The sequence below is a fragment of the Oncorhynchus nerka genome, linkage group LG27 (genome assembly GCF_034236695.1).
Source record: "Oncorhynchus nerka isolate Pitt River linkage group LG27, Oner_Uvic_2.0, whole genome shotgun sequence".
Taxonomy (NCBI): Eukaryota; Metazoa; Chordata; class Actinopteri; order Salmoniformes; family Salmonidae; genus Oncorhynchus; species Oncorhynchus nerka.
The window spans coordinates 92,719,884-92,737,012 of NC_088422.1; the positions used below are offsets into that span (position 1 = coordinate 92,719,884).

The 17,129-nt window shown below is 41.5% G+C and overlaps 1 protein-coding gene across 1 annotated transcript in view; it reads right to left on the bottom strand.

Moving 5' to 3' along the window:
* Positions 1-14,217: 14,217 nt before the first annotated feature.
* LOC115124005 (A disintegrin and metalloproteinase with thrombospondin motifs 7) overlaps positions 14,218-17,129 on the bottom strand; it is a 185,129-nt gene continuing 182,217 nt past the window's right edge. Inside the window, 1 exon segment of the mRNA XM_065011186.1 lies at positions 14,218-16,254. Coding sequence (XP_064867258.1) covers positions 16,106-16,254 — 149 coding nt within the window. The 3' untranslated portion in view covers positions 14,218-16,105.

Below are 17,129 nucleotides of genomic sequence, written 5' to 3' on the forward strand. Positions count from 1 at the left end.
TAGGCTACCACTAGGCTACCAACTCTGATGACATATCAGCTGGACAGAACTGCATTAGTTTCTTCTATTTCCATTCACAAACAACACTCCAACATAACATGTATAAATGTCTGCTAAAAAGGGAACACAGATACAGATATTCTATTTTAAAGATGAGGTGACATCTAGTGATCGTCCAAGAGAATTACAGTTAGTTCTGTTTCCAGAGTGTATTGAGCGGGCCTATTTGTGTTCATTATTGAAGTGTATTTGCATGTGTATTTGCAGAATACCAACCACTAATGTTCTCTTTCTTCCCCTTTGAATGTGGCTACAAGGATGGACAGAGAGAAAAAAACATCAAAAGCTTTCTTGAGATGAAAATCAAGGTCTGTCTATAATACGGTGTGAGGGAACGTCCTGAGGAGTTCATCAAACCTAGAACCGATTGCTCAGTTTGGCCCGGGTGGCCAGCTCTTGGAAGAGTCTTGGTGGTTCCAAACTTCTTCCATTTAAGAATGCTGGAGGCCATTGTGTTCTTGTGGACCTTCAGTGGTGCAGAAATGTTTTGGTACCCTTCCCCAGATCTGTGCCTCGACTCAATCCTGTCGTCTCGCCGCTCTACGGACAATTACTTTGACCTCATGGCTTGGTTTTTGCTCTGACATGCACTGTCAACTGTTGGACCTTATATAGACAGGTGTGTGCCTTTCCAAATCATATCCAATCAATTGAATTTACCACAGATGGACTCCAATCAAGTTGTAGAAACATCTCAAGGATGATCAATGGAAACAGGATGCACCTGAGCTCAATTTCGAGTCTCATACCAAAAGGTCTGAATTCCTATGTAAATAAGGTATTTTTATTTTTAATTTTTAATGGATGTGAAAAAGTTATAAAAAGCTGGTTTTGCTTTGTCATTGTGTGGTATTGTGTGTAGATTGATGAGGGGGAAAAACATAATTGAATCAATTTTACAATGAGGCTGTAATGTAACAACATGTGAAAATGTCAAGGGGTCTGAATACTTTCTGAAGGCACTGTTTGTCTATTCTCTCCTAAGCATGGATTTGTTCTGGTTGGTCAGCCCAAATTGTTAAAGGGGCAATCAGCAGTTGAAAAAAGTATTTCTGAGGGATGAGGATGGATAAATGTAACCACCTATAGACAGAGCTATGGATGAAAGGACTGACCATCTATGATATCAAAATTATAGTTTTAACCAAGTTGAGGCTACAGTGTTTGTTTACATTTTCATTGTTGGGTTTTGATGGGGTGTAACAGTTGAACTAAGCGCATGAGGCATTTATAAGTTCTGTTTTTCAAGAATCAATGGGTACATAAAATAAATGTATTTATCCAAACATTGATGTAGGACCTGCCGACTGCCCCTTTAAGGATTGTTGTAAAGAGCTGGTTGTGGCAGCCGACAAGTTGTGGAAAATGTTCAACAGGACGTATTTGGACAGTGATTTTCTTGTTGTAGTGTCCTTACTACAACACCAGGAAGGATCACTGTGTCCTTTACAACACCAGGGTGTATCACTGATGTCCTTACTACAACACCATCACTGAATGTGTTTGATTATCACTGTGTATCACTGATGTCCTTACTACAACACCAGGAAGGTCCTTATACAACATGTGTTTACAACACCAGGAATGTGTTTGTATCACTGATGTCCTTACTACAACACCAGGAATGTGTTTCGGTGTATCACTGATGTCCTTACTACAACACCAGGAATGTGTTTCGGTGTATCACTGATGTCCTTACTACAACACCAGGAATGTGTTTCGGTGTATCACTGATGTCCTTACTACAACACCAGGAATGTGTTTCGGTGTATCACTGATGTCCTTACTACAACACCAGGAATGTGTTTCGGTGTATCACTGATGTCCTTACTACAACACCAGGAATGTGTTTCGGTGTATCACTGATGTCCTTACTACAACACCAGGAATGTGTTTCGGTGTATCACTGATGTCCTTACTACAACACCAGGAATGTGTTTCGGTGTATCACTGGTCCTTCTGTCCCTCCCTGACACCTCTGGCTCACATTAAGATCAATACCTTTTTATTATGTATTGTTTTATTGAGGATGTAGGTTGCTGTTTTGTTTCGTTGTGATGTAATTGCTTTAAGCCTGTTTGGACCTCAGGAAGAGTAGCGGCTGCCTTGGCTCTAAATCCCAAAACCATGTCACTACACATCACCAGTGGCACAAGACCATTTTCTGGCCCCCAGTAGTTTCTACAATACATACAAATAGATGTGTTGCAGTATAAAGGCTGTGAACATGTTTTGTTATTAAACAACAGTTAAATAAAACTGAACATTTAGTATTTGTCATGTTTTTGAAATTTTAAATTGTTTTTACATGGTGCCAAAGTCAAAGGACAGCATTTCCACCACAATTCAAGAATGAATCTCCACAATAACTAAATTGTTAAGCATTTGAACTATGGAGAAATGGAACAGTAATACCATTTAATAGATCAGACCTGTAGAGAACTTCTCCTAAACAATAATGTGCTGCTTCCCTTGTGTTTTTCATACTGCAGACTTCACAGCCAAGACAGAAATGATACTCCATCATATTGTGGTTGTTGTACCGTATCTAAGAGCAGTACTGTATGTTCATTCATCTTGATACCATTGAACTATTGAAACCTGCTGACACAGTGCATCTATTCTACAGTGCATCTATTCTACAGTGCATCTATTCTACAGTGCATCTATTCTACAGTGCATCTATTCTACAGTGCATCTATTCTACAGTGCATCTATGCTACAGTGCATCTATTCTACAGTGCATCTATTCTACAGTGCATCTATTCTACAGTGCATCTATTCTACAGTGCATCTATGCCACAGTGCATCTATGCCACAGTGCATCTATGCATCTATGCCACAGTGCATCTATTCTACAGTGCATCTATTCTACAGTGCATCTATTCTACAGTGCATCTATTCTACAGTGCATCTATGCCACAGTGCATCTATGCCACAGTGCATCTATTCTACAGTGCATCTATTCTACAGTGCATCTATTCTACAGTGCATCTATTCTACAGTGCATCTATTCTACAGTGCATCTATTCTACAGTGCATCTATTCTACAGTGTATATATTCTACAGTGCATCTATTCTACAGTGAAGTAGAGCTGTTGGCCGTGAGGCTAAATCCTCAGCTGACATTTAATTAATCTAACGAGAGTTAGGCTGTCGGCAAAACATCACAATATGTACAACAGAACCGTGATATTCAGTGTGATCCCAAAACATCTCCTTCACCAAATCTAGTGCCTAGGGCTCTGTTCCGGTTCGTTGGAAAATGATGCTCCCCTCACGTCCAATATTAAACTGCTGCATGCATGAAGCAGACGGATGTAAAACTCATCATACCGGCTGTATTTCTGCCTGCTTGAACGGCGAATAGCTCCGATACACTTCAAAACATGAAGTTACTCCGGGAATCGATAGAACGTCTCTCAAAGGATGCACACATACGACATAACACTCGAAATGGGTGAAAAGCACAGTAAATGTCAAATGCACATCAAATCAACAGTGTAGTGTTTGGATTCAGTCTTGTGTTTGGTGAACTGTTGTGTCCTCACCTCTAGTCTATTAATGTTCCCATAATCTTCAAACTGTTCCCTTTTCATTGTTACCATGGTTACGCTTTCCATATTTATTCTGTAAGAAACATTTCAATGTAGACCTATCCATATAGGCCAATTCCCATTGTTATACTGTACCTTAGAGAACTTTGATATGAATGCAGCATGAGACTTGTAAGGGTTTTCTTCTGGTGAAAGAGAGGCGGACCAAAATGCAGCGTGGTGGTTATTCATGTTTTTAATAAAGACGACTATACATGAACAGACTATACAAAACAAGAAAAGTGAAAACCTAAACAGTCCTATCTGGTGCAAACACAGAGACAGGAATAATCACCCACAAAACCCAACACAAAACAGGCTACCTAAATATGGTTCCCAATCAGAGACAATGACTAACACCTGCCTCTGATTGAGAACCATATCAGGCCAAACATAGAAATAGACAAACCAGACACACAACATAGAATGCCCACCCAGCTCACGTCCTGACCAACACTAAAACAAGGAAAACACATACGAACGATGGACAGAACGTGACAAGACTAGATGCTCTACCTGGTGGTAATGAGATGAGGACAAACACATTGAAACAAAACAGAGAAGTGCCATCTTGTTTATGTTCAGGGACCAGGAATCAGGTTGTCTATGCGTTTTAAAACTGCAATATCCTACGAGCTAAAACCTAAAGGCAATTTACTGCAAAACAGTTTAAGGTGATTTTTATATATAGCCTTACATGACAACCCACCATCACTTAGTTCCCAAAGTCAGACAAGATATTACCCTACAGAGCAGACCATTAAAGTCTCACTTCAAATCTCCCTGAAAAGACTTAACAGATTTCACAGATTTACTGTGAAAAGCAACGCTCAGGGATGAAAACCAGTGCTTGGGGCGATGCTTTAGGCTACAATATATCAACACAAAGGCCCCTAGGAAAACTGATGGAAGAAGACAAGAACACAAGAGGGGAGAGAGAGAGATGGAGAGAGAGAGAGCTATGGAGAGAGATGGTGAGAGAGAGATGGAGAGAGAGAGCTATGGAGAGAGATGGAGAGAGAGAGCTAGAGAGAGAGAGAGCTAGAGAGAGAGAGCTAGAGACAGAGAGAGAGACAGTGGTTATGGTCATTGGGTCCCATTATGATGTCTTTCCTGTTACCTTGGAGATTATCATTTGCCATGTAATGTACTAATTTTGTCAGTGAGGGGCGCTGTTTCTCTTCTCTCTTCTCTTCTTCAGAAAGTATTCATACCCCTTTATTCATTTTTTTCACTCATCTACCAATAGGTGCCCTTCTTTGCGAGGCATTGGAAAATCTTCCATTGGAAAACATCCTGGTCTTTCTGGTTGAATCAGTTTTTGAAATTCACTGCTCGATCGAGGGACCTTACAGATAATTGTATGTGTAGGGTACAGAGATGAGGTAATCATATTTTTAAAATGTATTAAACACTATATTACTGCACACAGAGTGAGTCCATGCAACTTGTGACTTGTTAAGCACATTTCTACTTGCCATAACAAAGGGATTGAGTACTTCTTGACTCAAGACGATGCAGCTTTTCATTTTTTATTCATTTGTAACAATTTCTAAAAACATTATTCCACTTTGACATTATGAGTTATTGTGTGTAGGTCAGTGACACAATCTCAATATAATCCATTTTTAACACAACAAGATGTGGAAAAAGTCAAGGGGTGTGAATCCTTTCTGAAGGTAGTGTAGGTCTCCTACTACAACTTATTGTAATGGCAGGAACCCACTGGGCACAAACGTCAATTCAACGTCTATTCCACGTAGGGTTCAACGTAACTTCATTTTAATGACGTGGAAACAACGTTGATTCAACCAGTGTGTCCCCAGTGGGGATGGGCTGCTATGTTACCGCAGGCTTGATAAGTTATGATACCAATGGAGAAATCTTCTATGACAGAGTACCTATTTGTTCTAAACTAGTGGAGTGGTTGCTATGGTGTGAATGGTGTTTCTACTTCTGGTTCTTTCATTAACTGAATGTGATAACAATTAAGTTAAGTTGCAGTACAATCATACACATGATCATTTGCAACGTAGAACTCTCAAATTGCTTTTGCGTCGTTAAAAGATGACAACAACCTGCTCGAGTTTTACATAACACACTGAGGACAAGGTAATTAGTAGTATTACATTCCATAGATGTATTTTTACATTTAAGTGATAATAGGCTACATGCATACTTGAAAAACAAGTCACAAGCACAATAGACAGGCCTTAGACACAGCAAAATATTACTGATGACTTTCCATCTTCAGAGACACAAAGCCATTCAGTTTCATATTTGTAGTTGTTGTTATGGCTGTATTGTAATTGTGCTCTACTGGCAGCAGAATCATTTCCAAAGCAACAAAACAACTATCACTTTGTCTGAGCACCAAATTGAACCCAGCTCTTCCAAGCAATCTCATGTGGCTTCATGGCAGTTTAAAATGAAGGAATTGATTGAACTTGGCTTGAAGGGAGACACCCACTTCTAGGGCTCTATATTTATTTGAGGCTGTGTACAGTGTACCTAGAGACCCTTCCTATTGGTAATCAAGTCCATCTCAAGACTGGCGGGATCAGAATGAGACTGGCATTGGTCCGGTTCTGAGTGACTGATCCGTATTCAAGAGAGCTTCAGAGTGGGACACCATGCCCTCAGGCTGAGATAAAGCCAAGCAGCAACGGAGCCATTGTGGAGCTTCTCTAATGAAATTAGTTTCTGTGAACAGTGTAGCCTGGCAATCACCCGAGGGCAAATACAATCTGCATTCATTTGTCTACACTCAATAGACAATAAAATCCACTTTTCTTTCCTCAGCATCCCTCTAATTGTTAGCAGATCCTGTCACGAGCTTTACGTAGCATTTTGAAACCAGATGTGTTCTGTAGTTGATTGTATCAGCCACATCTTTAAACAGGAAATCACCAACAAACAAACTAATGTTTGGTGCAACAGGAGAGATAAAACAGAGATAAAACACCTACATTTCCTTTGTTGCAACACGATTATAGTGAGAACTGTATAAACTCCCACAAGACTTGGATGTCTAAAGTCAGACATTGCTTGCTTTGATTGGTTTACAGCCTTGTGTCTGTTACCATGGTAGCAAGGTGGATAAACTGTAAAGGTTAAGCCTTGAGGTTGAAGATAAAGCTTGTTTTCAATTATCACGCCACTTTGCGTTGTTTGTGGGATACACGGCTGTTGATAGAGGTAGGCTTGATTAAAAGGTTATGGTTGGTTAAACACACATTTTGACAGCAAGCTTTGCGGCATGACCAGATAGCAATGTTTTTGGTGTCTGACATTTTGTTCGCTGTCCTTTTCAAGACATCCTCAGATACCTGCTGCAACCCGGATGGAAGTCGGTGGAAACTGAAGAGTTTAATGGTGATGAAGTCGTCAGATGGAGCAGCATCAACAAGAGTAGTCACGTGTCATTGTTAACACTGTGTAAAGATATTGTTAACACAGTGTAAAGTCATTGTTAACACAGTGTAAAGTCATTGTTAACACAGTGTAAAGTCATTGTTAACACAGTGTAAAGTCATCGTTAACACAGTGTAAAGTCATCGTTAACACAGTGTAAAGTCATTGTTAACACTGTGTAAAGTCATTGTTAACACTGTGTAAAGTCATTGTTAACACTGTGTAAAGTCATTGTTAACACTGTGTAAAGTCATTGTTAACACTGTGTAAAGTCATTGTTAACACTGTGTAAAGTCATTGTTAACACTGTGTAAAGTCATTGTTAACACAGTGTCAAGTCATTGTTAACACAGTGTAAAGTCATTGTTAACACTGTGTAAAGTCATTGTTAACACTGTGTAAAGTCATTGTTAACACTGTGTAAAGTCATTGTTAACACTGTGTAAAGTCATTGTTAACACAGTGTCAAGTCATTGTTAACACAGTGTAAAGTCATTGTTAACACTGTGTAAAGTCATTGTTAACACTGTGTAAAGTCATTGTTAACACTGTGTAAAGTCATTGTTAACACTGTGTAAAGTCATTGTTAACACTGTGTAAAGTCATTGTTAACACTGTGTAAGTCATTGTTAACACAGTGTCAAGTCATTGTTAACACAGTGTAAAGTCATTGTTAACACTGTGTAAAGTCATTAACACTGTGTAAAGTCATTGTTAACACTGTGTAAAGTCATTGTTAACACTGTGTAAAGTCATTGTTAACACTGTGTAAAGTCATTGTAAACACAGTGTAAAGTCATTGTTAACACTGTGTAAAGTCATTGTTAACACTGTGTAAAGTCATTGTAAACACAGTGTAAAGTCATTGTTAACACAGTGTAAAGCTGTGAATCTGGTCCACCAAAGTGTTATTGTCCTGCCGCTCCTACTTCAACCCACCCCAGAACTACAGTGTGTGTATGTTAACATCACGTGTTTCCTTTGAGATGTAATGGACATAACTGTGGACATACGGACACCACACAGACATGACTATCCCCACCTGATCTTACTGGGTTCTATTCAATCAGCAGGGCAGAAATTCACCTTTACAGCAGAATTTACATTTAAAAGGACATATTCCCACTTTAGCAGAGACTGCAATGTCGGCTTTTAATTTCTATCGAGGAATCTGTTCAGCCTTCCAGATTGAATAGAACTGTGTTTGTGGGTATCATGACATAGGCAAAGTGATCCTCTGAGAAAGAGTAGAGACTAGCTCCACTGTGGAGGGAGAAGGGAGACCTTTAACAAGCTGTTGAGACACATAACAAAACAAGGCCCAGTGGAAGGGGTTAAACTGTCCCTGTGGTCCCAGGCTGTAAAATACCCTTAGTGAAGCCTCATTGGAGTCCATAGTGATAGAACTAAAGCATGGTATTGTCTGGGTAGCAATCATACTGATCTGGTAACACTAACTGGTGTGACTTTGAGGTGTCACGCCTTGGTCATTGTATTTTGTGTTTTTGTCATATGTTTGGGTAGGCCAGGGTGTGACATGGGTTTATATGTTATGTTTCGTATTGGGGTTTGTATTATTTGGGATTGCGGCTGATTAGGGGTGTGGTATAGGCTTGGCTGCCTGAGGCGATTCTCAATTAGAGTCAGGTGCTTTCGTTGTCTCTGATTGGGAACCGTATTTAGGCAGCCTGAGTTCGCTTGGTATTTCGTGGGTGTTTGTTCCTGTCTCTGTGTAGTTCACCAGATAGGCTGTATTTAGGTTTCACGTTCTGTTTGTTGTTTTCATTAGTATGAGTTATTTCATGTACCACGTTTTCTTTCATTAAAGTAACATGAGTAACCAACACGCTCCATTTCGGTCCGACTCTCTTTCCACAAACGAAGAACGCCGTTACATGAGGGTCTAACTGCATACATGAATGAATGGTTCTGAATGTTATCAATGGTTATGAATGGTTATGAATGTTATCAATGTTATGAATGGTTCTGCATGTTATCAATGGTTATGAATGGTTCTGAATGTTATGAATGGTTATGAATGTTATGAATGGTTATGAATGTTATCAATGTTATGAATGGTTCTGAATGTTATCAATGTTATGAATGGTTCTGAATGGTTATGAATGGTTCTGAATGTTATGAATGGTTATGAATGTTATCAATGTTATGAATGGTTCTGAATGTTATCAGTGGTTCTGAATGGTTATGAATGTTATCAGTGGTTCTGAATGGTTCTGAATGTTATCAATGTTATGAATGGTTCTGAATGTTATCAGTGGTTCTGAATGTTATCAATGGTTATGAATGTTATCAATGGTTATGAATGGTTCTGAATGTTATGAATGGTTATGAATGTTATCAATGTTATGAATGGTTCTGAATGTTATGAATGGTTATGAATGTTATCAATGGTTATGAATGTTATCAATGTTATGAATGGTTCTGAATGTTATCAGTGGTTATGAATGGTTATGAATGTTATCAGTGGTTCTGAATGGTTATGAATGTTATCAGTGGTTCTGAATGGTTCTGAATGTTATCAATGTTATGAATGGTTCTGAATGGTATCAGTGGTTCTGAATGTTATCAATGGTTATGAATGTTATCAATGTTATGAATGGTTCTGAATGTTATCAATGTTATCAATGGTTATGAATGTTATCAATGTTATGAATGGTTCTGAATGTTATCAATGTTATGAATGGTTATGAATGTTATCAGTGGTTCTGAATGTTATCAGTGGTTATGAATGTTATCAATGGTTATGAATGGTTATGAATGTTATCCCTCCCGGGTGGCTGGAATGTTATCCCTCCCGGGTGGCTGGAATGTTATCCCTCCCGGGGGGCGGGAATGTTATCCCTCCCGTGTGGTGGGAATGTTATCCCTCCCGGGTGGCGGGAATGTTATCCCACCCGGCCGCGACCGAGAGGCCCATGGGGCGGCGCACAATTGTCCCAGCGTCGTCCGGGTTAGGGAGGGTTTGGCCGGCAGGGATATCCTTATCTCATTGCGCATTAGTGACTCCTGTGGCCGGGCGCAGTGCACGCTGACCAGGTCGCCAGGTGTACGGTGTTTCCTCTGACACATTGGTGCGGCTGACTTCTCGGTTGGATGTGCGTTGTGTCAAGAAGCAGTGCGGCTAGGTTGGGTTGTGTTTCGGAGGACGCATGGCTCTCGACCTTCGCCTCTCCCGAGTCCGTACGGGAGTTAGAGCGATGAGAGAAGACTGTAACTACCAATTGGATACCACGAAAATGGGCAGATTTAATTTTTGTCTTTGAATGTTATCAATGGTTATGAATGCGTATCAAATAAAACTTTATTTGCCACATGCGCCGAATACAACAAGTGTAGACTTTACGGTGAAATGCTTACTTACTTATGCTATCAACGGTTGACAAACTAAATAACGGTTATTAGCTCATTTTCAAGGCTTTGTTACTGAAGAGAACTCACAAAACGACACCATGTGATTACAGAATGAAGCTGTTCATAGCAACAGTAAAAAAATAACTCTGAACTTAAGTATTGTACATCTCAGAGGGGGCTCCTTTCATCAAAACTTCACCACTTCTTTACCTATCTAAATTATTGTTAATTGAAAAAGCGTCACCCTCCAGTCCATGTGTCTGAGATAACGAAGGCTGGGTGGAAAAGAGTGTTTATTTTTTAATATGGTGGACAAAGTTGGCTGTTGGCTGTATTACAATGTAAATGTTCTTTTAATTTGCCTGTCTGCATATTTCAAGACATATGAAGGTGCAGTGAGATACCCGATGGGTTGGACGATCATTTTCTCATCAATCATCTTGAAAAACGTATACTTACGAAACTGGAAATCAACCAATCCTCCATCGCTAACACAATGGAAAGGTCAGATGCTTCATTATCTAAATGTTGAAAGTGCATGACCAGGTGTGACAGAGAGAAACAAAATGGTGCCGTTTGGAGATGGAGGGTGTGAGCAGTTGGGTCCGGGCAGGGCTGATGTTGTGGGTGTTGGTGAGTGTCTTGTATGTTGTCGTTTGTACTGTTACAAAAAAAAGAAGAAAATAAACCCTCAACAGTGCTTTACTTCCTCTGAGGACGTTGGCTTCTGCTCTGAATCGTCTCCAGTGAAAAGCTGCCTGCATAAAGACTTTCAGATCTGTGACTTTCTCTGACTGGAGACATGAAATACTTGACAACAGGCCTCCCTGTAGCTTTGAATGGAAACACTTTACATGGATTATTCTTTTTAATCATGAAACAGCAGAATAATGCATCAAACTGGGTTTTTATTTTCAAATGTTTTATTTGAAGTGGTATAAATACAAAATGTAAAGTACAAACATTTATGTTACAAAATAAACTATTGATGAACACAAAGAAGCATGACTAAATTGCTTTTGGAAGTGGATGGGTTTGAGTGCTGTTGAACATGCCGAGCATTGTTAAGAGACAAGATGAAACAACAAAAGAGATCTTTCCCTGTGCCCTTTAGAGATGAATATACAAACTTTGTTTCACAAACAGTAGTATGCCACATACCCACTGCAGGAAAGCCTCAGGCAGCTACTCCGCCCTGGTTCTCACCATCAACCTCAGGTGGAAGTTCAGAGGTCAACCTCACCACAGCGCTTACAGATGGTGCCAATATAGCCCAGAGCACAGAATAACCTCTGTCCCACCACTACAGGAATGGGAAGCTGCTGGAGAAATATGACTGTACATAGAGGATACATCCCTTATAAAGCAAAACATTTACAAGACTAATCATTCATCTGTCAGAACCTGGTGGTAAATCCTCATTTCCTCAGGTTGCATGACTAAAAGGATCCCTGAATCAGGAGTGATATAAACTGCTTCTGAGTCTTTAGAAACGTAAAGGACTGCTGAAGATTTATCATCATTATCAACTCTAATGTGTATGGTCAAACTAAAAATGACATATCAAAATCAAAAGTGACACATTTACAGTATCTCTCAGTGGTCACAGATTTACAAAATAAACTAAATCGTCAAAAAAAGTGGTTAAAACAAAGGTGAATAAGAATAAAGGTCTCAGAGTTTAAACGACTGTAAGTATTGATGATTTATCAGAGCCGTGATGAGAAAACATATTGTTGTTTTTTAACAGAGTATCCTCAAAAACAAAGGAATTCTGAAAGAACTCATTTAAAAGCGAAACATTTGACAGGAAATTAATTCTTAGAACAATGTATCATCGTTAGTAATAATTACACAGAGTGCATAAATTAGGGGATCAAGTGTTTGCATATTGCCTAAACAAAATATTACAGCCACTCACTACATCAAAATGACAGAAGAAATACTCATTCTTGGAGCCATACAAAATGATTAATTCTAATTTATAAAAGCAATGCACTGATAACTTAAATGAGCAATTCATATATTCCTCCCTTGTGCTGTTGTTCTAAAACCTCTATGCCCTCCGTAATTCTCTGAGAATGGCTAAAAGTAACATGATTCTAATGATTCTATTCCCCTGTACACTGAACAACAATTCTCCCATTACTGTACATAAGGTCAAAACTGAATTCTACTGAGATTTAGAGACAAATACTAAAATGGCAGAGTTTAGAGAAATAATAAAATGGCAGAATTTAGAGACAAATTCTAAAATGTCAAATACTAAAACGGCAGAATTGAGAGACAAATACCTTAATGGAGGGCAGGATTCAAGTAGAAAAGGCACTGGTCAGCCAACACCTGACCTGACGGAGTTTGACGCTTGAGGACGCCTCTAGCACCAGGTTATTTCCGCAGCACCATTGTCAAAGAATTTGGCTTTTTTTATTTACTCACTTTATAAGCATTCATGAAACTGTAATTACACTACGTAGCTGCTTTATAAAGCATTGTTCACAAGCTGGGAACCAACTTGACAAGTGGTGTTGCTTATTCTACATGTACTAGTCGCTACATCAGCTGCTATCAATACAAAGCATTGTACGAGCTACAAGGTAATCTGGTAGTTAACAAATGTGTAACAACTGTATGCTAAATCAGTACGCTGGTCCAGTCCACGTTGCTACTGGCTGAACCAGACATATGACTAAACCACGTGTTACAGTCCACGTTGCTACTGGCTGAACCAGACGTATGACTAAACCTCGTGTTACAGTCCACGTTGCTACTGGCTGAACCAGACATATGACTAAACCACGTGTTACAGTCCACGTTGCTACTGGCTGAACCAGACATATGACTAAACCACGTGTTACAGTCCACGTTGCTACTGGCTGAACCAGACATATGACTAAACAACGTGTTACAGTCCACGTTGCTACTGGCTGAACCAGACATATGACTAAACCACGTGTTACAGTCCACATTGCTACTGGCTGAACCAGACATATGACTAAACCACGTGTTACAGTCCACGTTGCTACTGGCTGAACCAGACATATGACTAAACCACGTGTTACAGTCCACGTTGCTACTGGCTGAACCAGACATATGACTAAACCACGTGTTACAGTCCACGTTGCTACTGGCTGAACCAGACATATGACTAAACCACGTGTTACAGTCCACGTTGCTACTGGCTGAACCAGACATATGACTAAACCACGTGTTACAGTCCACGTTGCTACTGGCTGAACCAGACATATGACTAAACCACGTGTTACAGTCCACGTTGCTACTGGCTGAACCAGACATATGACTAAACAACGTGTTACAGTCCACGTTGCTACTGGCTGAACCAGACATATGACTAAACCACGTGTTACAGTCCACGTTGCTACTGACTGAACCAGACATATGACTAAACCACGTGTTACAGTCCACGTTGCTACTGGCTGAACCAGACATATGACTAAACCACGTGTTACAGTCCACGTTGCTACTGGCTGAACCAGACATATGACTAAATGTTACAGTCCACGTTGCTACTGGCTGAACCAGACATATGACTAAACCACGTGTTACAGTCACGTTGCTACTGGCTGAACCAGACATATGACTAAACCACGTGTTACAGTCCACGTTGCTACTGGCTGAACCAGACATATGACTAAACAACGTGTTACAGTCCACGTTGCTACTGGCTGAACCAGACATATGACTAAACCACGTGTTACAGTCCACATTGCTACTGACTGAACCAGACATATGACTAATTTGTTACAGTCCACGTTGCTACTGGCTGAACCAGACATATGACTAAACAACGTGTTACAGTCCACATTGCTACTGGCTGAACCAGACATATGACTAAACAACGTGTTACAGTCCACGTTGCTACTGGCTGAACCAGACATATGACTAAACCACGTGTTACAGTCCACGTTGCTACTGGCTGAACCAGACATATGACTAAACCACGTGTTACAGTCCACGTTGCTACTGGCTGAACCAGACATATGACTAAACCACGTGTTACAGTCCACGTTGCTACTGGCTGAACCAGACATATGACTAAACCACGTGTTACAGTCCACGTTGCTACTGGCTGAACCAGACATATGACTAAACCACGTGTTACAGTCCACGTTGCTACTGGCTGAACCAGACATATGACTAAACCACGTGTTCCAGTCCACGTTGCTACTGGCTGAACCAGACATATGACTAAACAACGTGTTACAGTCCACGTTGCTACTGTCTGAACCAGACATATGACTAAACAACGTGTTACAGTCCACGTTGCTACTGACTGAACCAGACATATGACTAAACAACGTGTTCCAGTCCACGTTGCTACTGGCTGAACCAGACATATGACTAAATGACTAAACCACGTGTTCCAGCTGCACCATTTCTTACAATCAAAACAGAATAACAGTTGGATCCATCAGAGAGAAAAGTGCAAACAAACACATACATCATTATCTCAACAGTAGAGAGAGCAACAGCCATGGTTCTTCATTATACAGTTTGGAGGAATTTGTGTTGTGTCATGTAATCCCATCCTACTATGTGTAAAATCATTTTTTTGAGGAGTGCTTGAAATAATTCTATTAGCACCTTTGGGACTATTCCATTGGTTCCATTATACCAGACAAACTAATCAAGCACAGCTCAGGTATAGTTTTCCTACCACCCAGAATGTGGCTCTATCCCAACAGCACTGAGAAGATCTGACCCTGCAGCTCTGACCCAGCAGCCCTGACCCAGCAGCCAGGACAGCAGGGTGAGAGTAGCTACCAATTTGACACTAGACCTGTATGATAAATTGTGTGTGTATCCAGCTCAATTCACCCTTCAACGACAGATGGACAAGATGGATGCTGCAATTTTGCAGGTCCAGAGCTGCTACCTGATCATCTGTATGTGTTGTGTGTGTGTGTGTCCATGTCTGTGTGTGTCCATGTCTGTGCGTGTCCATGTCTGTGCGTGTCCATGTCTGTGTGTGTCCATGTCTGTGCGTGTCCATGTCTGTGCGTGTCCATGTCTGTGCGTGTCCATGTCTGTGCGTGTCCATGTCTGTGCGTGTCCATGTCTGTACGTGTCCATGTCTGTGCGTGTCCATGTCATGTCTGTGCGTGTCCATGTCATGTCTGTGCGTGTCCATGTCTGTGCGTGTCCATGTCTGTGCGTGTCCATGTCTGTGCGTGTCCATGTCTGTGCGTGTCCATGTCTGTGGGTGTCCATGTCTGTGGGTGTCCATGTCTGTGCGTGTCCATGTCTGTGCGTGTCCATGTCTGTGGGTGTCCATGTCTGTGCGTGTCCATGTCTGTGCGTGTCCATGTCTGTGGGTGTCCATGTCTGTGTGTGTCCATGTCTGTGCGTGTCCATATCTGTGCGTGTCCATGTCTGTGCGTGTCCATGTCTGTGCGTGTCCATGTCTGTGCGTGTCCATGTCTGTGGGTGTCCATGTCTGTGGGTGTCCATGTCTGTGGGTGTCCATGTCTGTGTGTGTCCATGTCTGTGCGTGTCCATATCTGTGCGTGTCCATGTCTGTGCGTGTCCATGTCTGTGTGTGTCCATGTCTGTGTGTGTCCATGTCTGTGCGTGTCCATGTCTGTGCGTGTGAGAGTGTAAGAGTGTGGGTGACCGTGTCCACCCTATATTGATCGCTGACCTCAGCGACGGGACGTGCGCTCGTTGCCACGGGAACGCCGGCCACAGGTCTTGCAGCACTGTGTCCGCACGGCGGGCAGGTGGCATCGGCCAAGCCACTGGAGGGTCTGACAGAAACGGAACGTGAGGCGGTCACGAAGACACGTGAGCCCTGAGAGAGAGAGAGAGAGAGAGAGAGACAGAGAGAGTTATCTGTGAGACAATTCTGTATAATAAGGACACCAACAGCTTCTGCATAACTAAGTTCCCTTAATAGAAAAGATAATTGCTACATATGCCCAATAGAGACTGTGACCCAAGTCAGACTTTGTACTATGAACAATGGATTTTAAAAGTTGAATAACAACACACCAGGACCACTGAGCCCCTTAAGTTCAAAGGTCACTGCTCAGATGACTCATAGGCATTCCTGCTCATGCTCACAGAGGCGCGCTAACGAGGCTCACAGAAGCGCGCTAACAAAGGCTCACAGAGGCGCCTAACGAGGCTAACAGAGGTGCGCTAACGAGGCTAACAGAGGCGCGCTAATGAGGCTAACAGAGGCGCGCTAATGAGGCTAACAGAGGCGCGCTAATGAGGCTAACAGAGACGCCCTAATGAGGCTAACAGAGGCGCGCTAATGAGGCTAACAGAGGTGCGCTAATGAGGCTAACAGAGACGCCCTAATGAGGCTAACAGAGGAGCACTAACGAGGCTCACAGAGGAGCACTAACAAGGCTCACAGAGGAGCACTAACAAGGCTCACAGAGGAGCACTAACAAGGCTCACAGAGGAGCACTAACAAGGCTCACAGAGGAGCACTAACAAGGCTCACAGAGGAGCACTAACAAGGCTCACAGAGGAGCACTAACAAGGCTTACAGAGGAGCACTAACAAGGCTCACAGAGGAGCACTAACAAGGCTCACAGAGGAGCACTAACAAGGCTTACAGAGGCGTGCTAACAAGGCTCACAGAGGAGCACTAACAAGGCTCACAGAGGCGTGCTAACGAGGGTTGTTTGTGTTATGAATGCTTGACAGGCTCCT